The sequence below is a fragment of the Nothoprocta perdicaria genome, unplaced genomic scaffold, assembly GCF_003342845.1.
Source record: "Nothoprocta perdicaria isolate Ctin4 unplaced genomic scaffold, notPer1 scaffold_99, whole genome shotgun sequence".
NCBI lineage: Eukaryota > Metazoa > Chordata > Aves > Tinamiformes > Tinamidae > Nothoprocta > Nothoprocta perdicaria.
The window spans coordinates 1357509-1381117 of NW_020456298.1; the positions used below are offsets into that span (position 1 = coordinate 1357509).

Below are 23609 nucleotides of genomic sequence, written 5' to 3' on the forward strand. Positions count from 1 at the left end.
TTAAATAGAAAAGATTCCTATATGGAAAAGAAAGCACATTTGCCCTTAGGATTTCCAAGGGGAGGTGTTGATGAAATGAACTCCTCTCTGCCTTAGCCTGCCTTCCCATGGGAACACCTGCTGCCTAATCGTACAAGGCCTTAAACCAAACTGTCCCTAGCGCTTGCGATGGGTGCAGCCGCCCTGGCAGCCCCGTCCGTTCCCCCCGGGCTGGCGTTTGGGCACGAGCAGCGCCCCCGTCCCTGCCGGAGCAGCTCTGGGGGCGGGCGCAGGGCCCGGCTCGCGCAGCTGCCTGGCCGGGCGCAGCGGTGCTGCCGTGCGGGGCCCGCGGCCGCCGCTCTCCCTCTTGTGTCTCCAGCCTGGCACGGAGGGCAGCGTTTCCCAGCCCATGCAACAGGGAGAAGGTGGCAGAGCAGTCCCCAGGGCATGTTTTGTGTTGACCAGCCAGCTGGGTTTCAGGGGCACAGAGCAGCACGCAGGCAGTGCGCTCCTTTCTCCCGCTCCCTCTCGKGCACGGGCCGGGGCTGCGCAGGCAGCTCTGGCTGCAGCGCGCCCCGAGCCCAAGGCCGAGCTCCAGCACGACGGGCTGCGAGGTCCCAAATACACACTCTAGGCTTCCAGTTTCAAAATCTTAGTTTTACTTCATGAATGTTTAAAAGCCACGAAATTGATATTTGAAGTGTCTTACATTCGGCATACCTCGGAGAAACCCATTTGGGCTCAGTCTGTACCTTGCCGGGTATGCTTGCAGCAGGAGTTGTTTTTGCCATAGCTAATTGCTTGGTTAGTGATAAGAGCTTCAGAGAACCCTTATCATGATCCTTTTTGTAAGCCCCTGTCCCTGGACTAGTGCTACAAGCAAACAGAATATGCACAGTTCAGTTCACACAAATACTACACGTGACACCAGTGCTATACAAAGAAAACAGAAAAATTCAAGTAGTCAACAGGCATTTGATACTTTGAAATATCTTTTTTTCTCTAAACCTTTGAAGTTGGCTAAAAGACCTCTGAAAGATGTTTATTTAAGGGTTGTGAGGAAACAGGATAGGTGCACTACAATAAAAATGCGCTTTCCAAATTGACATCCTGGTAAACACAAGTAAGGGTCCTAAACATGGGCTGTGTATTAGTCATGTAAATTGCTTGCAGAATGTGACCAACTAAGGGAAAAAAAAATCCACCACTGACAATCAATGCCAGCGCCTTTAGAATTCAGGTAATAAATACAACCTAGTGTGCAAACAAACAAACATGATAAAGCCTACTTCAGGTAAATTTTAGTTTATATGATAAAAAAATAAAATATTAAACTGCTTATAGTGCAACATTCTATCATCATATATAAGTATATCATGCTTTGTAAATTTACTGTTACATTATATACAGTATAGAGCGATGCTTTAAACTAAAGAAGAAGGAACAAAAATGCGTAATGGAAAATGTTTACATACAGGTATGAGCCTTAACATTGTCCACCAATTACCAGATTTGCTTTGCAGTCTTGTGTGTCACGTGCACATTCCTGCATTACATTACACAGTTCACTTTGCCACCAGTGGTCTGGTCCTATGAATATATAGTTGGAAGATGGTTTTTAAAAACTGCATAGCCCTCAAACCTTCTCCGCTTCTTCAAACACCATTTGCATGGACAGCTGGAAAACAGACAAGAATTCCATCACTTAGGTGCATCTGATCCATGTTCAAACTCAGTTCCTGAAATAAGATCAGTGAACACTCACTCCTGCACAGCCAGAACAGGAGGCAGAGTGACTGCACTCCCYGTTTACCAGTCTTTTTGCTGAAGACTCATATCTTACAAGGAAAATGGGAGGAAAGCAATTTGAAGATTCCTGTATGTTGAGAGCTAAGCTCTCAAAATACTCAAAGAACAAAAAGTGAGATTATAGAATTGAATAGAGCCTTATTTAACGTTCTGTCAAGTTTTTAATGTAAAAATAATATAATAATTATGTTTTCTGTACTAGCTTAATTTGATATCACTGCCTCATTTGTTAGAAAAGTGAGGGTCAGTGACCTCAGAGACACTGCACTGTAATTCCTTAACTATCCTCATTACTGGCTGAGGGGGAAAGGGCAACTCTAGCCACATACCTACTGCAGGGAGGTAGATAACATTCCTAAAAACTGGAAGATGCCTAAATACAAGCATTTATGAGAAATTAAATACTAGGATGCTTTAGGGAGTAGATAATGGGACGTTTAGCTCTCTCTTCCTCTTATTGCTCAGGGAAAAAATCTGTTCCTCATGTCCTCTGCTCCACTGCTATAGGGGGCAACAGCCACGGGGAGCAGCTGGCTTGAAACCACCCAAAGCTGAAGCAGCAGGTACTGCTGGTCTCTTCTTGCAGACATTCCTGCCCATGACAGCCAGGAGCGGGAACTACTCTGGCCTGTTCTTCCTTTCAGGGACACAAAAAGTCAGAGGAAGTTTGGAATCCAATACTACCTTGAGTTTAAGCCTCTCAGTCTGTAAGAGACTATACAGAGAGGACTATACAACAGTTTTTAACAAGATACTGGTGGCAAGATACTGCACCACACATTTCATGAGTTCTCATTTCCAGTAGTATTTTTCTATGATGCCACAGAGTCACCTTCTCTTCCGTGTGTCAAGTAATTATCAAGGATATAATTCCTTTCTGAGATGCAACAGTTYAAAGTGTTTTTAACTGCATTACTCAAAATAAGGAAAACAACATCATTATTTAAAATTARTCTTTGGCAGGTAGATGGTAGAAGAAATATCAAATATAAAGCCTCAGTTCTACTGTGCATTACTTGACTGGATTTTATATTCTTTTACAGGCTACCTGTGGAAAAGCCAAGCAGACAAAATAGCATCCTTATGCAGTAAGAYCATCTACCAAATGCCCCGAGATTTTGCAGTCTTACCTTTCATACCTAAGTTCAGTGTTTGGGACTCCTGTGTTCGTTTCTCTAACACCCACATTCCTGAGCACTCTCTGCTTGTGCTCTTCGTGGCGATCKCAGCTGCCTCAGGGCCGCATCCCCATACTGAATACCCGAGCCCATTCTTTCCGGATCTAGTTCTCCTGGTGAAAAGCATAAAATGGCCACAGAAGTTGGAATATGTTAGTTACAAGTGATCCAAGTTAAAAGACAGCATCAAACACAAACAGCTAATGGTGTTCTGCTGCAGTCATGCAAAGGGCTACTTCAAGGCTCTCTGTCTTCAGRCAATCCCAAACCTGTACAGCGTTTTCCAGTAATTGCATCTCTCAACTTTAATCCTAATGACAAAGCAGCTGTCTCTCATTTAAGTTGCAACAAGAAACGTTTTTGCACTTCCAACAAAAGAAACATCTCACACACCTGCAAACACCATTTCAAGTTAAAAACCCCCTGGCTTAGAGATTAATTTGTAGAGAATGGGTAAGAACGAATGGGTAAAAGTTCTTGCAGCCGCATGCTGAGCTGGCCAAGGTTMGAACAGGAGAGAGAACTGGGAGGAGTTCAGCAGAAGGCTGCACAGTAAGACAGGGGCTGATGCTCTCTACCCTGTTAGGTTTCGTGTCAGGAACATGAAAGCTCCTCTCCCCAGGCACAAAGCAGGGGACAACACATCTACATATTTATATAAATATACACACAAATATTTTGTGTGTACTGGTATATGCCTGCTTGTGTGGATGCTTTGCTGGAAATACCTTCTCTGCCCTGCTACTGGTTGGACATGGGCAGCTGAAGCTTCAGCTGAAGCATGGGGGGCTTGCTCTGCACAGCCTGGAGACGAGAGGACTAAGAGGTAACCTAAAGGGAGGATGGCAGCCCTTTACAAGGTAGACGCTTAGCGAAGACTGAACTCTGGCATTCACAAWAAAAGAGCAAGAGGCAACAGCCACCATATGCCAAAGGAGAATTTCTGAATGACATGAAYGTGAGAGAAAAACTTCACCTTGAGAGTGGTTCAGCAGATAAGCTTTGTGATAAGCCTTGTGGAGCCACTGTTCCTGGAGAGCTCTCAAAGTCAGCCTGGGCATGGCCTGCAGCAACCTGCTCTCACTTCAACGCTGACCCTGCCTCAGAGGCCGCCTCCTCCTGCAGAAGGCCACACTACCAGCCTGTTAGGGCCCTTCCCTCAATTTTTCCATGATTCTCTGGCTGGCTGTTGCCACAAGGGAGAGGACAAGCAGTCTGCAGAAGGCATGACTTAAAGCTGCCCTAGTAMTGTCTCTAAACCACTCGAGGAGCTGCAGCACCATGAGAACATTGTTCTTTGCCTTACCCTTCCATTCTTCTGCTTTAAAATCAAATATTTGGYTTGCCATTTGGTACAATAATCAGGGAATTCCCATGAAAGTGCTATATTCTTTTAAATTAAAAAACAAATGACAGGCATTCAAAATGTGTCCATCAGACAGACTTCAAAATTGCAATTTAAAAAAGACAGAGATCAGGTAACTAGAAAGTAAGAACTGCAATGCAGATGAGCTCTAATGACACTCTGCACTTGGGAGCCTATTTCTAGATTGCATTTCTAGATTTGCAAAAGAAAACAAAATGGTTTCAAGCAGGTTTCCCGAGAAACGTAAGTTGCTAGGAAACATCCCTGGTGTTTTCAGTGTTACTGTTTCAGTTCTCTTGACCCAGTTTCCCTTTTATACACGAGAAGCAGAATTAGGGGTTATGGGTGCCCTCATACCAGTGTCTCGTTCTGCTAAAGCTTGATATTAAAAGGTTGCGCTTGTGAGGACCCAGCAACCCACACAGTGCTCAGCCTATGCTCAGAGCTGACTATTAAGGCAAACTTTGTAAAAACATCACATATTCCTGCTCTCCCTGCTTCCCTTTTGGTATAGCCTTCTGCCTGCTCATTTTTTATTAAAACAAAGTGCTATCAGCTGCAAATCAAGCAGGCTATTTTACTGCAGTAAGATTTTGCTAAATTCTATTACAAACATTTCAATAGTGGTATTTCAGGTGCATTTTAATTTCCAAAAGTCAAAGTATCAGAGTTAGAATAGTGATCTCAACTTACCTGATTCAATTTTATTGAGTATTTTTCTTGCACACTGTACAAAGGCCTCTTCAACATTTTCCCCTGTTAGTGCACTGGTTTCCAAGAACATCAGCTCTGCATACGACAACAGAAAACAATCTCAAGTCAGGTCTCTTACTAATACTCTTAGTATCATGGAGCAACTGAAACCACAAAGATTACAAGAATGATGCATTCTTTATCTTGAAAAAAAAATTAATTTCCCTCTTTTTTCCCATTTAACCCACTTTCACAACAAAGCAAGCTCCTCTCACCACCACCACATATATCTCCTCGTTTTCTAAGGGAAGCACATAGATTTCARAGTACCAAAATGGGGTACTCATGAGTTGTGGGCAAGCTGGCATGTAAAACCAACTAAGTCATTCCACATAATTAACTATAATCAATATATAAGACATTTATAATAATATATATATTTTATATATATTATAATAATTATATATATATATATATAATCAATATAAAGCCATTTTACTGATAGAAAGGGTGTAGCACAATAGCTTGGACTGAGCCTGGCTTTAGCTGTCACAGAAGCAYGCCCTCAAAGAGGGAAAATTCTGAATACTGCAGCCTGGGTAACAGTCCTCTGGACACATGCCATGCCTGGAACCCCCTTTTCCCACAGGTCAAAGGCATTACTTCCATCTGCGGCACGCTCCCTCCAACACTATCTGTAGATCTGTAAGATGAAACTAGAAAAACATTACTCTTCATTTTCTCTCCAGCCCTTTAGAAGCCATGCCCACAACTATACACACTCACTAAGCAATATTTCTAACTACAGAAGATATCCTTTAAGTAGCAGTTGTGGCTGGTACCGGGAATCRAAGAGTACATGTATTTTTCACTACCAGCATTTTTCTTCCTCTGTGCCTCATGYCCTGACAGAACTATTTTCTATACATATTTTTACAAGATGCAGTGGACAAAAAAACCAGGCTGTAGCTGCATAGAAAATAAATCCTTTTAAGTATTAAGCATCTTTCAACACTACAGGAAGAGCTTATGTACCACTTACCATTTTCTTGGGCAAAGCGRGATGCTTCTAAAAAAGTAACTTCACGATCTGCATCAAGATCCTTTTTGTTTCCACAGAGTATTATCACAATATTTTGACTGGCTAGCATTCTTGCATCTGTCAACCAATTGGTAAGTGCATTGTAGGTTTCTCGGCTGTGTAGGAAATAACATCCTTTATTAGAGCATAAACATGGTGAGTGAACAGATTAGGAAGTCAGACTGGATTAAAATTCAGAGTTACATTTGTGCGAGCTACAAATTGCTGCCACACAAGCCATCCATAGATCTCAGATCTGCCATCTGTAAGCTGTGTCAAGCTCCTTCATAAAACTACTCAAAAATTAAAAATTAAGGTTTTTACAAATCAAAATTAGATTGACCACAAAGGCACCCAAATTCCTCTCGACAGTTTCTGTGCCAAGAGATCTAAGCCAAGTGCTGCAGTTTCATGTTAGGTCCTTTAGGAAGCAGCCCCCTCCAGATTACTTCTCCCAGTGTACCACAGTTCTGAGAATGAGGCATATAGTGCTTCACTGCCTCTGCTCCCGAGATGATCATTTGCATTAATAATTTCTGAGCTGGACACTAGGTCTGACAAGGTTTTACTGAAACACTCCCACTTAAAGCTCTAAAGCTCTCTGGAACCACTGCTAGTACGTTTCAGAGTGGCAATTCCAGACAAAGGGAAACAGGAGACCAAAGAACATTTACACAGCATGGTGAGCTAAGTTAGTCTATTTGCAGCATCTGAGAAGTAGTAACTGGTTATTAATAGTGTAAAAAACAGTTTGCAGGAAAAAAAACCCAAAATATCTTGGTAATACAAAAAGCTAAAATTCTATGTGCCTTATCTAGCTTCAACTTGTGTGTGAATTCTACGAATAATGGACTGAACTATTGTCTAGCATGGAATTAATGAGGTTTTAAAGGGGATGCTAAAAACTTCTTATCCTCATGGCACATTATAAATGCACATTATAAAGAAAACAGCCCACTAATCTGGGGGAGGAGAATGGTAAAAAAGACACTTAATAAATTACCATTAATCAAACACCAAATCTATCTGACCAGTATCAGTTAATGACAGCCAGAAAATAAATTGACCATGTATAATGGAGAAGTGTTCCATTGGCCAAGTATAACATACACATATGTATGTATATAAAAAAGATGCAGAGACAAACAGATTTGGGGGCTATAGTTAGGGAATGAGCAGCCTCTCTAGAGGATGTCCTGTTGTACCAGTGTGCTAATAAGCAGCTTCCCCAAGGGAGGTACTTCTTTAATCAAAAGGTGCTAAAAATCTGCTTTTCTTTTCCCCTGTGGTCAGTGTCAAGATTATTATTTGTTCTGAAGCTATGAAATTGAGCAAAGCCACAAGTGTAAAGGACACCTGGAGAATAGCATAACACTTGCACCTGTGATCTTCCCCAATTTTACTCTGTTTCCAACGAGTGTTCACAGAGCTTCCTGAGCCAATGGTGGAATTGCACAGAGTCTGTCACAATTAAAACAGTCCCCATAATATTGTTTAATTCCTTTCTGAGAACGTTGACACATACGGACTTCACACTACTTCATGTAAACCCCAAAACTTACATACATATTGTTTAGAACAGAAGTCTTTTTACTTGTATCTGACAGCCATTAAACAGAGTTGTCAATTTTATTACCTGGTGATATCATAGACAAGCAAAGCACCTGCGGCACCTCTGTAGTAACTTCTTGTCACAGACCTGCAATAGAATTACAGATGTGTGTTTCTGTAACATTTTCATTGTTTCAAGGCCAAGTTAACATAATAAACACTATGGCAGGCAGCTCTCTTAAGGAGTTTTAAATTAAATAATGTGAAATAAGCTATGCTAAATAACTTGGATTTAGGTAACAACTTGATTCACTTACAACTTTCTAGTATTTACTTCTTCCAACCTAGAGAAAATCTAAACAGAGTTTAGCACATACCTCATTTAAAAAAATAAAAGTTTCAGTTTGGCTAGCAAACAAGCTTTTCACTGYATGTACCTTAGCTATCACACAGATTGCTTTACCCAATGAAAACAAGAGTGGGAGCTCATTTCTCACAAGTTAGCACCACTTTACTGGAGAAAAAAATATATATCTGTATGCCCAACGTGGAAGATCTGTCCTAGTTAGCAGCAGCAAAGCAGACATCCAGTTCTACTGAATCAGAAGCAGTGCCTATTTATAAGTTGAGATAAACATTAGCCAGCCCCCATAATGCAAGGTTAACAACATTTATTAAGATGAATGAAAAGGATACCTGAATCTCTCTTGTCCTGCTGTATCCCATATTTGCAGTTTTACATATTTACCACCAACATTTATGATCTTTGAACCAAATTCAACTCCTATAGTATGATTGGAGTCATCTTTGACTAAAAAAAGGAAAAGCACAGCAATATTTAGCGAATAATTACAGCAAATAAGTGGCTTTACATCATTCTATTTAGGCAGGATCAAAAATCTACACTGCTGAAACTACAAACTACCTCCTGAAAGATCAAAAAAGTCTACACAATTCATAAGACTTGTCCACATTCAGAAATAAAGATTTCTTACAATATTTTTAACATCCTCTTCAAATCATAATTACTAGTAGTTTAATCAAACTATTATTTGCTCCCATTATCAARTTATGGGAAAATTTCTGCCTGTCCTCTTCAGCTGTACTTTCCAATACTCCAATGTAATTTAAGAGTGCATTTAAAGAGAAATTTTCTTTCCTATCTATCCATATCCAATAACATCTCGTACACTAATATCATGTTAGAAGGGCCTCTACCAAATATTTAACACAAAACATGATATTTAAAGCACACAGAAAACCTAGGGATTTTAGAAAGAGACTGGATGTTGGGAGATCTGAATGCTATGCAACAACCTTTCCAGATCCACTTAAACAATTTCACTTTTTCTTTCATCTGCTTAATATCTCTAGGGAGAGTTTGAGAACTTATAATCTTCCCCAAATAAATGATAACAGCAAACTTTACTTTTCACATAATGCATGTGTTTTCCATCAACATCTCGTTATATKTAGTTGACCTATGACAGAGATATTGCTCAAGACCAAGCTTTTGATTAGGGAGAAACTGGAGATTTACAGCATTGTTTTGAAAGTAATTGTAAAGCAAAATTATCATCTACCCAAACAGATGAGATTAATATCCATGCAGTTCTTACTACTACAAAYACTCTTATAGAACCTCAACACATCTTCAACAGAACCTGTTGTACAAGGGAGAACTCTTATGACAAGCACATATACTCACATTTCTTCTCAATAAACTGATGTAGCAAACAGGATTTTCCAGTTCCAGCATTTCCAATGACCAAGAACTTAAAAAGGAAATCTGAAGATTGAAATAAATATAAGCATAAACATGGCTAACTTTTAGAATCCACTCCATTCACATTTTTTGTCACAAGATCAAATATACAAGCCAGCAACGGTCCATAAGCCATACCTTTTAGCTAAACCTAATAAAAATATCCCATATAATGACATCAGCTTCTTAAAATAAAGATAATAGTATGAAACTATCCAGAATTTCTTTTCCCCACCCCAAAAATTTATTTGCGTTACGTTATTATATCAATGCCTTCTGATATTTTACCTACTTATGAACCATTTACCATTGTTCATTCAGCTTACCATTATGTATCTCACTTTAACTATACGTCTCCGTTTCTACTTTCATTTTGTCTGAAAAATCAGGTAAAGTTTCCCTGTTGGATCAGTTTCAAATGACTGCTCACTTCCAATATATAAAGCCATTGTTTGGRCAACTGTAACAGTTTTTGAAGGAGTCATGATTAAATTAAGCTCCTTTTTTAAAATAAAATTATCTTTGCAACTTCCTTGTGCAGTYTGTATATAGTAGGCAGCTAGAAGATGTCACATAACCAAGCTTTCAAAGGATTCCGTTTGTAACATTAACAAAAATGAAACTTTAATTAATATATTAATTTAACAGCTGAGAGCTGCCTAACGGGTTGCACAAATATTGGCTCATGAGGGTGGGCAAGAAGAAGATTAGACTATACCGCAGATCAGGGGTCAAGAGCCCTGCCTGAGCCCTTCATTTTACAGCCTTCTGTGGGCACATTAAACTCAGTCAACTTGCTCATTCTGTTTCATACAGGAATAGATATTTATCAGAATTGTTAAAGCATATCATCAGCATATCAAAGCATCTCCTAGCAATGGTAAAAGCAGTAAATACGTTTCTCTTACAGTAAGTTCCTGATATTGAAAACGTTGCCACTGACAAAAACAGAGGAGYAAGAATGCTGGGCATGTCCACCATCCTTTGCTTTCAGTTGCCTCCCAAATGTTAGTAATCTTTACAATGAGGTGGTGTTGCACAAAGCATTTCTGTTATTTTATGATCTACTTTTCCATGATTTTTCTATTTTCAAATACTGTGACAGGCTTTGATACACATCCCATTTTCTGCGCTCCTCAGAACAAGGCGATTACCTCCTCTCGCTCGCCAGCGTGAACATTTTCGCTCTCAAGACATTCCGTACCAAAGCCCTCATTCTTCACGCTCCCACCCAGCTGCTCATGCTTTCTTTGCAAAAAGAAAAAAAGTTAGAAAGGGGATTTTGCTGCTTTATGAAAATTCTGCATGTTATCTCCTAAGGAGAGCCCTTCATCTTGTCATCTCAACTGTTAACCACACTAATGCACTGAGAATACTTCACACTTCTGATCGAAGTCTCACACTAAAAATGAAACATACACATATAAAAAAGTCTCAAAGTGTTATGTTAAAAAAAAAATTCTCTTCCTGTGGACCAACTAGCCCAAGTACCAAATAGCCTTGGTCTTTCTCTTTTTATACACATATTGAAATATACATTTTTCTGTAACTATGCACAAAAACCATTGCGAGTGTGTGTAGTATATGTACTCTCACCAGTTTTATTTTCAAAGAGTTCCTCAAAATCTCAATTAAAAACACTTTCTGGTCTCCACAATTTCCCCCCAAATTAATACAAAATGCAGCTATAACTGATGCCATATCTGGTGAATGTTTATCAGGTTTTCTTGTTAAAAAAAATTTTAAAAATTAAGATTTCCTTCCCTCCATGGAAGACTCATACTATTGACAGTAGCATACCAACTAATATCAAACTAAAACACAGAAAGAAAAATAGGCAAACTCTATTCCTATTTTAATTTGCTCTTTCATTTTGAGCACTGATTGTCAACACTGGTTCTTGAAGCCATATTTCACAACACACAAAATCATGCTGAGCAGCCACTTCCACAAGCTGCTCCGTTCTGGGCAGACAGCCTGTGGGCAGGTGAGAAATTCTGCATTAGCAGCAGGGTCACTGCGAGGGCCTGGGACTGATAAGGAAGAACTTCAGGACACCAGCATATTCTTCCTGGACTGTTCTACTTTAAACAGGTACCTGAGGTACCTGTTAAGGTACCTTTGAGGTACCTTAAGTTTTCCTTTAAGAGCAAGACTGACATTAGGAGATTTTATACTTGATTGATGCTAATAGCACTATTCTGATAGCACAACAGACTCCCAATTCGTAGCAAGATTCATTTGTGTCATACAATTATTAAAAACACTAGCATACAATTATTAAAAGCACTAGGTAAATCATTTGCAAAAAAAAGATTGGTTGGTTCAACACTTGCTTAGAAAATAAAAATGCCTTCATACACATATATGAAGTAACAGTGACTCAAATAATCTGTAGCAGCAGTTTAAGGGGAAATTTGAAACCCGCGTTACCATTAGAGCACAGAAGAAAGAATCTGTTTTTTCCATTTCCATAAAATGGAAATAGAAAGAGTTTCTATTAAAATTTGAAGGCTTTTTGCTCTAAAGAAAGCAGAAATCTTTGAGATGATGTGTATTTTGTAAAGTAGAACATTGAAATTCACCAAGAAAGTGACACTGACAGAATTGTTTTTGTGAACATTACTTCAATTTAAACAATGATTTCTTGTAAATTCTTCTTGTTCAAGCAAACAAAAGGCTCTTCATCAAATCTTTTTGGAAGTAGTTTACCCACAAGAAATCCATAATGGATGTAAGAAAAACGTGGAATATTTTGCACATGTAATTTACCGTGGGGAAAGACAAGAAGAGGAAAATGTCTACTTAAACCCACAAATATTCCTATTTAGCAATAGGAATATTGCAGTGAGCCTTTTAGTCTCATAGCCTAGCACAATAATGAATAAGACCAGCTATCATCTCCCAGATAAGAACAGGGAGAACATTTCTTATTTGGGAGCTTTTTTCCTTATAGTGTCATTCTCTGTGGCAATGGCAACCACGTCAACAACATTTTTATAACTTTTCTCATAGATCTACATTCTGATCTCTGACACACCTACAGATTTATCATGGTTCAAGAATAGAGTCTGAACAGCACTGGATAAATAGCTTCTCTTGGCCCACTGTAGCATTACTGTATATGTATACTTGATCAGTAAAAAAATTCTAAATATTTATTCTTTGTAATTGCACAGAATACAACTCATTTAAGTTTTTGTGTTTCTGTTCAGCTTTTTTTTTTTTTTTGTCTCCTCTTCCCAGAGGAGTTAAGTGACTTCAGCTCAAAGCCTGTTTTCTTTCTCTGCTATTGACAAAGAAGCTGGAAGCACATTCCAGTCAGCTGCCAAGACTGTGCCCCTAGAGAAGTTTTTCTTTTGAACTCTGTTGTTCCTTCTTCACAGGAGCTAAAAAGGAACACCACCAAGATGTCACAGATTCCTCTTATGCTAGATACTAAAAGGCACAGAAAAGTAAAAGTACTGTGCCTGTAAATAACATCATTATAACATGAAGATTTAGGAACAAAATGAAGTTCTATGCCAAGAGGAAAAGGGATTTCAAGACAAGCACTATAGAAAGCTTTAAGATACAAAAGCACAGCAGGCCTATTTAAGGAAATCTGGGAATAGAATGAATCGATTTACTCTCCCTGTGTGAGCCACATGCATCACCTGGTCCTGTACTGGGTTGGAGTACAAGGAGTAAACCCTCCCTGGACTAATCCCTATTTCCTAGCATGGGTGAAAAAGGATTAAGTAAAACCAAGGGCCCACCCTAAAGATACCCCAGCCAGTCCATCTAGATTTGGGAGGGTGGAGGGGAGGGAGATGGAGAGAAGGAGAATTGTGGGCTTTGACTCGTACCACAGTAGCAGAACAGAGGGTTGATGCAGAAACCACCCTCAGACATCCAACCTCCTCCTTTGACTGAGGTCTGCTTCAGCAGCAGGAATAACTGAACAGCTTCTAAACTACATTTTTTGAGACAAAGTTGTAATAAAATGAATTGAATTGTTCTTGCTAAACAGAAGCGAAGGGAAAGCAGTCCAAACTATCATCTGCAATCACAGTTTAGTCTCCTAATTCCTTGATAAAGAGTCAAACATATGTTCATTAATGCCAAGCCTTTGGAAATTGGCTCATTAATCCCCATAAAAAAGTTGCCTCACAGCCTTTTTGCCTCACAGCCTTGTTGCCTCCCCATCTCTTCCTTTGCAGAAACTGTATAGAAAAGAGCTCTAAAGCACTCCTACTATCAGATGCTGCCTCCAAAGAAGAGAAAAGGACTTCTTTCTTTTCTAATTACTCCTTTCTGGCAATAAGAATTAACAAGATAAGCTTGCATCTATTCGAGTCCGCATACATAATGCTTCCGTGAGGGAAGCTTGGTTTCCTAACAAGCAAAAGCAGAGGTTTGTTCTCTAAGCAATAAAATAAGCTTAAGACCAAAGACCAAATGCAAGGACCAGTTGACAAAAGGTGGGGAACTAGAAGAAAAAAAATATAAATTGAATACCCCAGACTATAAGAAGTATATTTAAAATGGACCACATATTTTACGACAGTGGCAGAGATTGACAAACTCCTGCCTGTGACCATTCTGACAGTAATAGATAAATCCTTAGAGGGGATATGGGGTGGATTAAGAATATCTGACCAGGATACACATATCACATTTACTCAAAGATAATATAGTCTCCCCCTCCATACACACTCTTCAAACATTTACAATCCAAAGGTTGCTTTGCATTTACCTATTCAGGCAAGCTACGTTAAATTAGTCTGTATTTACTGGAATGCAAAAAAATGCATATATTTTGCATCGAGAAATGGGATAACAAAACCTGTGTATACTTCATAGTACTCGCCCTCATGGAGACCCTTGTATCTCAATAAGTTCAGGGGCAACACCTGAAAAGTAATTTGAAAGTGCAGCCTCTCCTCTCATCTTGCTGGGCATCAGATAGCTGGTCAGAAAAAAAAAAAAAAAAAATCTTTTCAGGACAACAAACGTATATCCCAAAGTCTTCATCAGGCACCTAAGGCATGGGGTTGCTACATATGTGAGGTATGTATTTTTTAAGTCAGCCAGCAGCCAATCATCAACACCAGGGTATTAACTTTCAGGACTTAATGAGACTCACTGTTTCCCTGAATGGGTTCTAATACTGACTATTTATTTTTGATTTTTGTTTCAATACCCTCTTTAAGGAACACGCACATGACTAATGCWGTACTTTTTCTTTGCTCTATCTATTAAGTCCAAGTTTATATGAGCAAGTTAATAACATCTTAAAAGTGAAACCCCTTATCAGGAGGTGTAGATTTCAAAAAGACTCGAAATCAGTTGCATACAACAAAAGTTATGTTGCTGCATTCAAAAATACTTCTGGAAAATAAACACACTTAGTGCCAGTTTTCTTCCAAAGATACCTAAGATGTGTTATAGAAACAGTATTTGTAGTATCATGAAGTCAGCTCTGCCAGAATATGAAACAGCAGACAAATTTAAGAACTAGTTCRTTACGATAATACTAGAGGATTTAGCATAAAGCACTCTACACATTTAGCATATAGTATCTTTTTTTTCCCCTCTTCCTCATAAAGAGTCAAAAATGTAGTTTCACACATTTGTCACTTATCCTTCTATAAGATGTTAAATATATAACAGTCCAAATAAATAAATAAATTTTAAATCACTTCTACAAACTAATTTTCAATAGCGCGTAAAGTGCAGGAATAAGCAACAACTCTCCTGCTATGCTCTTCCTCCACCAAACCCTCCCCAGCCACCATGCAATTTCAAAGGCTTTTGCAAATTAAGATATTGTCTAACCTTAGAGTATACTGATTAAATGCAAATGCAAGACTGGAGAAGAACTAAGAATTTCAATATGCATACAATAGAAATGCAGTACTTGCTCTTCAAACAAGACTAGTATTGTAAAAAGAGGGAAAACTGCATAGAGCTTTTCTTTCATCCTTTCCAGAAAAATCAGGTTCAATTTTCTTTCCCCTCTGCCAAGCTTCAATATTTTTACCTAAAATATCTTAACTCCAGAGGTACTTTTTTTTTTTTCCTTTCCCCTCCCTCCCCCCCCTTCTCCAACTAAAGCCTATTTTTCATGGTGCTTCTGTAYTAAAAGAGAGCTGTATGAAACAACAAGCCCTGGCTTGTTTCAACATACACCTCACCACTATACCCTACCAGTCTCATTTTACTACACCAATTGGAGCTAAAACTTGAGAGAGGAAGGAAAGCACAAAATATCTTGAAGAGAAAAATCTTCTTGATTATTTTGTTATATTATGGTTTCCTGAAGAATACTTAGATCTATCACATTCTCATACTGAAACATCATAGAGAACATAGTATATTGATATATTAAAAATGAGCTATAGTTATTTATCTGATATTTATTATATGTAAAATAGCATTAATATACTTAGACACAACRAATTAACTACCAGTATAGAAGAAGAAAAACGCAAGTAGAATAATTTAAAATAGCTGCTTGAGGCAGCCACTAAAACTTGAAAACATAAGTACCATTTTCATTATCAGTCCATTTCACAAGCTGCTCCAGAAACTGACACTAAGTTATATGGGTCCCAAAAGCCTCAGTATTCCATGGATAGCAATATTCATTATATAAAAAAATGTTGCTAATAATGTTGCATTCACTCTCATATCTAWTTCTGCTACAAGCTTTCATCTTCCATTGCTCCAAGTATCATAGTTGAAGATGACCAGTCCATTGCCATACAAACCACCCAGGCTGCCTATACCCCCATCCTTGGGGAATATGAGCATTTGCTTAAAAATTACTTCTATTTATGACACTAGCCCAAGAAGCCTTGAGAGAATCAGGCCCAAAACCTCAGAAAAGGATGAATGGAATCAAATTTGAAATAAAGGATGAATGGAATCAAATTTGGAATAAAACTGAMAATAAACTTGGAGACCATTTTTAAAAAGGCTTTTGGCAACAATAACTAAAAGAAGTATCCTTCCTCATGGGGTTATCACTCCAATTGTTACAATATTACTGTTTAACAGAAGTCTTGCAGAGCTCTCCCTGAAACACARGTGGGCTAACTGGTTACATGATTTCCATTGTAACTGGTTACATAAAATTAATCTATAAAATTAAGATTTCCCCAGTAATTCTGGGCAAAAGCATCACAGACTTGGCCAATAATTCCAGTAACTGGATGCATCTTGGAAAGAGAGAGGGAAAGGTAATTTTTTTTCTAGTTAACTCTTAAAAAGACACAATGTGAATTGCTTTCTCAGCAAGTCAAAATATTTATTTAGATTTTTCTAATTACCATGAGATGGTATTTATGGTCAACTCGGCTGCAGTTARCTGTTCCAGGTTATTACCCAAGAAGGGAAATGCAATGTTTAAATGTGGTTAGTACCTGCAGAATAAGCCAACTGCACTTCCTCTCAAAGCTAAGCAGAAAGCTAGTGCACAAAATAACTGCCATCCAATCAAAACTGCTAAAATAGTTATTACCTCTTAGTTGAGACACTGCTAGTAGCAACTAATCATGCAGGAGTATCCAGGTCTTTCTAATACAAGAATAAAGGTGGTTTGAAGTGTTGGTTTTGTCTGAAGCAAACATATTTTGTTTTGCATTCATYCTATCAGCTCTATTATAGGAGACGGAGCTGGGCAGCAATGTTACTAAAAGCTGCAGGCTCCTGGCTCCAAGTGGACAGCAAACTTCTAGCTGATTACACTCTACCAGTAACTTTGCAGCAAGTTGCAGTCTCACAAGCTCCCTGGTGGAACAGCTACACAAATAAGCTGCAGGTGTTGAAGAAAGACGTATACACAGCTCAGCTACGGTAGCGTGGGTTCTCATGCACACACAGGCTCCTCTGCCCTGGCTATGCTGCTATAACAGCACTTGTCCAGCAAGCGTTGTGGTAACTTATCCTTCATGGAACTACTCTGGAGTCTTATTGAGATAGGAGCATGCAGATATACATCTATAACGGAAGGAACATACAGAAATTTTTGCATCACTGCCCTGCACACAGACACACCTTCTCATAAAAACCCCATACAGCATGAAACAAGCCTTTTATGGCTTCTTATCTATGTGACTTAAATTGGTGTCACTTTTCATTTAGATCTAGCCCTTATACACCATAAGACAAGATTTATTACATGTCCCCTGCGTGCTGGGTTTGCCCTAGCTTTCTAGGCTGAATTTAACTACATTAACTATGCTAAAGGTTTTAACGGTAGAGCTACAGTATTATTTGAAAATCTGGTATGGGCATAACTGGGCTTTAGCTACAATGCAGAACCAGTGCAGAGTGGAAAAAAGAGGGCACAAATTACATCAGCTTTAAGCCTTCAATGCTGCTTTTATCACAGTGCAGAACAGGTATTATGATAAAACTGTGTTCAAGAGCAAGTCAGGGACACGGCTGGAGCTGTAACACACAGGTTCAATTCCTGCTTTGATCCTCGGCCCATTAGATCCTACTGCTTCTAAAATACTTGTGGCTGTGACTCAACATATTCATGAGGTGGGATTTTTTTTTTTCCTTTTTTAAAAAAAGGAAACTGAATTGATTAGCTCTTTGCACTACAACTCTCTACCAGGGCAACTTAGTACTAAAAAGTACAGTCGCACACTACACCCAAACACCAAAACCCCCAAATTGTTCAGCCAAGCTGTTTAGATTGCCTAGGCAGCTAGATTTTTCACATTTGACTCAAGGAGAACTCTAATGGTCTTTTCCTTATAATGCCCCGAAGCACCTCCAACAGGACTTGGCACATGGCTTAACTCTGAGCAGGATCCAGAAAGCAGCAGTCTCTCACCTACTTCCTTTGACAGATTTGATTGCTAGGCATATTTTAAAAAGATTTAGTGATTAACAAGAAACATGGGGGGGGGGGAAGAGTGGTGCTGCTGCCGTTTTTTTTTCTTTTTTTTTAAATCTCAAAATGAAGAGGACAAAGTACACACAAGTTACAAAAATACAGGTTTTATTCTCTCATTTGTTGAAGAGGATCCAAGATCCTAAAAGTAATTTTATTGCATCAGGCCAAAGATCTACCTTCTTCAAAACTCAAGGGTGCTGGGCTACAGTACTTCTGCTAAATCTTCTAGAGATTCTTGCTACCTTCTGCCTCACTTGCATTTTTATTCTTAGTCCTCTGAAGCATTACTAAATTACACTGAATTTTCTACCAATCTACACCTAGCCATGGCCCGGTCAACCATCCCAAGCACCATGAGGAAGAAGCTTTGTAGGGCAGATCTCAGCAACTGCGGAGCTTGTTTTTGTTCCCTTGATTTTTCACAGTTCTAGATAAGACTGCTGGGCAACAGCTACTAACATCTCGGATGAGGGAGCTGTGGGCAGTCACTGATGTTCTTCTTGATGGACTCAGTGCTTAGTTTTGACTCTCCAGCCTTTATCCTATTACATTCACTGTTTCATACACTTGTTTTTCCCTTGATTTCTTTTATTTGCTTCTTCCCTGCTTCAAGGACACTATGAGAATTTATCAGAAGTGAGCTACTTGTCCCTAACTGAAAACCAACAGGAACAGTGCCCAAAAGCAAATATTATACAATGACAACAGAACAGGAAAGTACCTAAAGATACTGTTCCTATTTCTCTTTCAGTCTGTAAATACAGTCAGCTCAAGAAACTTCCTCAGCCTAAGACAGCCTAATAAGCCTAAGACAGTATCTATTTACTTCAATGACTTTTCTCCCATGAAAACACCCAGTCTTCCCTTGAACTTTTTAAGTTTATAACATACACATCTTTCAGCATCAAGTTCCATATACCTACTGTTAGCTGCCTAAAGAACCATCTTCTGGTGTTCTGAACTAGGCTGYTACCTTCATATAATGCCCCTACTAGCAAGAAAAAGAAGAGTACGTAGTAAGTTCCTATCCATTCTCTACATTAATCCCAGATTTGTGCAAATTCCTGTTACTGTTCTCATCAGTGGACTTCTGTCCAGACTGAAAAGATCCAACCCAGTTAATTTAATTATTCTAGAAACAAGCTTTCCAGATCCCAGAAATTCAGTGCTTTTCCATGTTGTCTAAACATCTTTAAGAGAAAGATGTAAAGCACCCAGTCAAGAGGTAGTATGCAGGATTCAGCTCTTGCTTTTCTAGATCTGTTATGTGTTTTTCCCTTCCTCCCCTCCTTCTCTTTCCTAATTTGGGTAAGGGGAGGGAAAACAAACAAACAAACAAACGAACAACAACAACAAAAAAAAACCTGCCACAGAACTGGAAAAGCATCAGAAAAATGACAAGAGGATGATGACTGATATGGGAGAGCTTTCATAGAGGTAATGACTAAGCAAGTTATTTAGTTGGGGGGTTGGGGTGAGGGTAACAGAATGTTATGTAGGTCTGTGAAATAACAGATAGTATGAAGAGGGAAGACATAAATCTTACTCTGATCCATTAGAAGGGCTAAGACTCATCAAATGAAACTTTAAAAAAAAAAAGGGGGGGGGGAGATAACTCTTCACAAGACTGAGCAGTTTACACAGGGGGCTTCCTGCCAAAGGATGTAGTGACTGCAAGAAGTTTGAGTTCAAGAGAAGACTGCACAAATATCTCTTAAGAAAAAAAAAAAAAAAAAAAAAAAAAAAAACACCCACAGAAGGTTTTAAAATAGAAGCCATACTGGTGAAGCTAAAGAGATGAAAACAGTTGGAAGCTGAAGAAAATTAGCAAAGGTATCAAATACAGTTTTCCTGTTCTTATGGTCTTTCCAAGGCACTGATAGGATGTTGCAGAATTGCATATTGGCTACCGCTTTGATCAGAGAGCACAGACATTCTTAAATTCTGTGTCATCTCAAAGCTTACACTTTTTTGTTCATTTATTTACCCTACATTGTGACATTATCTTAAGTTTTCGAGATCAGAATTCCTGTAGCTGAAGTTGTAGAAATAGAACACTGAAACTCAAGAGAAATATACAAAGCAACAAAAAACCTCTCCCCAAACACTACGATAACCCAAATCCTTCAATATAAGGCTATGTTTTGTAGGAYATCAAAGCAAACGGAGAATGATAGTGGATTTAAAACTACTGTTCTGCATCACTTGAACAGTGCAAAAAGCGCTGAAAAGCATTTGATTAAGATGCATTTATTTATCCTAATACTGTAACAGTGAGCAGGTTAAAGAAGAACATGAATGGGATTATCTGTCCTCTCTAGTTTTCTTCCCATACATGTTTAGAGACTAAAAGGCCAGCTATAAGCACAGGCAAAACCAGGGTCATAATATTCTAACRTGAATTTCAAGGGCTGCCACACACTCTTGCCTCACTTTCCCCYGTAGTTCAATATTTTCCTGTGTACAGAAGCAGCCACTATAGTGGGACAAAATATCTTAATACTCACGAGGGCACTGAAAACCTACAAAAGCTTGAACAACAGTAACAATGAGATCAGCTAACCTACTAATAAGAACTGATGGTGATGTCCATCTCTCTCAGGTCAATGGGCTTTAGCAGTCTTGTTGCATCTAATTACACTGTAACTCTCCAAACTATACATTATTTATCATGATTCTCCTCTAAAGGCAGAGATAGGAGCGCGGCTCCCAAGTCTGAACAACTACTAAAGATGTCACATGTGCCTGTGACACATGAAGCCAGAAAACAATAAATGAAAGGGTGCATCACAGTATACCCAATTTGRATCTCAGGGGCTTTAAAATGTTTACAAGTATGATAAGACTTCTATACAGAAAAATATACAAGACACAGAACTACATGTTATACAATGAGAAAATAAATCATGCAAGGTTAAATCTGGAACTCAGAGTTATAACAGGAGAAGTTAATACTATTCAGTCACTTCTGATATGCTCCACTTAGCCAGCAGCATGAGCTCTACCTGCCTATTTGATTCCACACATTGACRAGCCTTTACTGGACTGAGTCACCTTGCTGGAGCTTGCCCTCTGACCTACCCCTTTGGGTGTTTGTTCAGTGTAAGGCTCATAGGAAGTAACACATAATAATAGGAAACACCACATAATAGTTAGATCCCCATGCTAATAGTGAGATGCACACGTGCACACTGTCAACAGAATACACTCAAAATAAAATAATAATAAGATTCTTCCTACAGATCATACACTGCATTTTTCCTTCCAAACTAACTTAAATAATAACAAGAGGGCCTAAATATCCTGGCTGGAATTTCACCTACATTTTGAGTCATCAGTACGTCTCAACAGCAGAAAAATAATTTGGAATAAGCATCGTGACTGATGCAGGATTGCAGCCTGCAGTGAACGCTGATAACAAAGGAAAAAACAAAACAATCAAGCCCGAAGGAGCAGCCTGCCCGCAGAGCAAGGCCAGACTGCAGAACAAGGCCAGAGCTGCCCCGGCCCAGGGCTTCAGAGCTCGCGTCTGGCCCATCAGCGCCTGCCCCAGCACCTCCTGCCGGCTCCTTGGCCGGGGCCTGGCGGCGGTTAGGCGGCCACGGCCGGCGGCACAACGCGTGTGACAACCCTGGGCCGTGCCCGCCCGCTCGAGCGCAGCAGGCCGGAGCAGGGCAGGGCCGCAGGGCCGCCCGCCGGGGTCCCCCGCTCGCAGCGGCCCCTCCCCGGAGCGGAGGCGCCCGCCCCGCCCCCAACACCTACCGTACGTCTCGGACATGGCCACCTGCGACACCCAGGGGCGGCGGCTCGTCCCTGCGCGGTGACCGGCGGCGGCTCGCGGCCCCTCGTGCCCGTGGGCAGGCCGGCAGAGAAGAGCACCAGGCCCCGCAGCCGCCGCCGCCTCAGCACCGCCACCAACGGCCRCAACGGCCGCGCATGCGCGTGCGCGCCCGACCCGCCGCGGCCCCGCCCCTCGAGGCGCCGGCGCGGGAGGGGGGAGGGCGAGGCTAGCGCCGTGTGACTGCGCAGGCGCGTCGGGCTGACGCTCCTCAGCCCCGCCCCCCCCCGCAGCTGCCACCAAAACAAGGCGCACGTGCGGGGCCGCGGGGGGGCGGGGCTTAGGGTCGGACCACGTGACTGACTACTCCCCGCCCCCTGAGGTCGGGGCTGGCGGCGGCCATTTTGGGTGAGTGTGGTGTCTTTTGTGGTGGATTTGTGGGAGCTATTTGTCCTAATCTTGGCCATTTTATCCCAGTTCTCCAGAGCTGTAAGGCACCAGGACGCCCTGGGACTACCAGGGTTAGCAGTTGGAGTGTGCAGTGCACTGGCAGACAGGTCTGCATGCTGAGCTCCATTTGCCACGTGGTCACCCAGCAGTGAATATGGCACCACCACAGCGCTATTGTGTGGTAGCCCAGTGATATATGTAGGCCTATATGTAGGCCTGTGAGACAGCTGTACACAGAAAGTGTACTAGATGTTGAGGCTAGCCGCAACTCGGCTGAGGTACCTATGCCTTGGCTATGCATGTGCATCGGTCATGCTGATTCCTGAGGTTTAAATAATTTAAAAGTCTTCCTTGTCTGCAGAAAACTATATTACTTAAAGATAATCCCATTTGATTCTGGTGTCTGCTCTGGAAGTTGAACTTTGTTTATGTATTTAAAAATTTCCCTTAAGTTCTTCCTGAGAAAAGGGAGCTCAGGCTGCTGTCGGGGGGCATGGTTCCCTCGTATATTTTGAGCTGCTTGCATCTGAGCAGTAGGGCCATTCTGTGATGCCATCCAGAGGGACCTGGACAGGCTGGTGAGCTGGGCAGAGAGGAACCTCATGAGGTTCAACAAGGGCAAATGCAGGGTTCTGCACCTGGGGAGGAATAACCCCAGGCACCAGTACAGATTAGGGGTTGACCTGCTGGAAAGCAGCTCCACGGAGAGGGACCTGGGAGTCCTGGTTGACACCACGTTAACCATGAGTAGGCAGTGCCCTCGTGGCCAAGAAGGCCAATGGGATCCTGGCCTGCATCAGGAGGAGTGTTGCCAGCAGGTCAAGGGAGGTGATTCTGCCCCTCTCCTCAGCTCTGGTGAGGCCGCACCTGGAGTACTGGGGGCAGTTCTGGGCTCCCCAGTATAAGAGGGATGTGGAGCTTGTAAAGAGAGTGCAGCAAAAAGTGACAAAGATGATTAAGGGACTGGAGCATCTATCTTATGAGGAGAGACTGAGCGAGTTGGGCCTGTTTAGCTTGGAGAAGAGAAGGCTGAGAGGGGATCTGATCAATAGGTATAAGTACC

At 40.7% G+C, this 23609-nt stretch overlaps 1 protein-coding gene across 2 annotated transcripts; it reads right to left on the bottom strand.

The window, feature by feature from the left end:
* Positions 1 to 554: 554 nt before the first annotated feature.
* RAB4A (RAB4A, member RAS oncogene family) lies at positions 555 to 22182 on the bottom strand. Of its 2 annotated transcripts, none has more exons than XM_026053398.1 (8): positions 22081 to 22182; positions 9366 to 9446; positions 8354 to 8468; positions 7743 to 7805; positions 6068 to 6222; positions 5026 to 5121; positions 2928 to 3079; positions 555 to 1657 (listed from the first exon to the last, which is right to left on the bottom strand). In XM_026053398.1, exons 1-7 carry the CDS (start codon positions 22094 to 22096, stop codon positions 2964 to 2966), a joined length of 642 nt encoding a protein of 213 aa, XP_025909183.1. In that variant the 5' UTR covers positions 22097 to 22182; the 3' UTR covers positions 555 to 1657; positions 2928 to 2963. The 2 variants fall into 2 exon arrangements, with proteins under 2 accessions (XP_025909183.1, XP_025909182.1); XM_026053397.1 differs by having other exon boundaries at positions 2919 to 3079.
* Positions 22183 to 23609: the final 1427 nt, after the last annotated feature.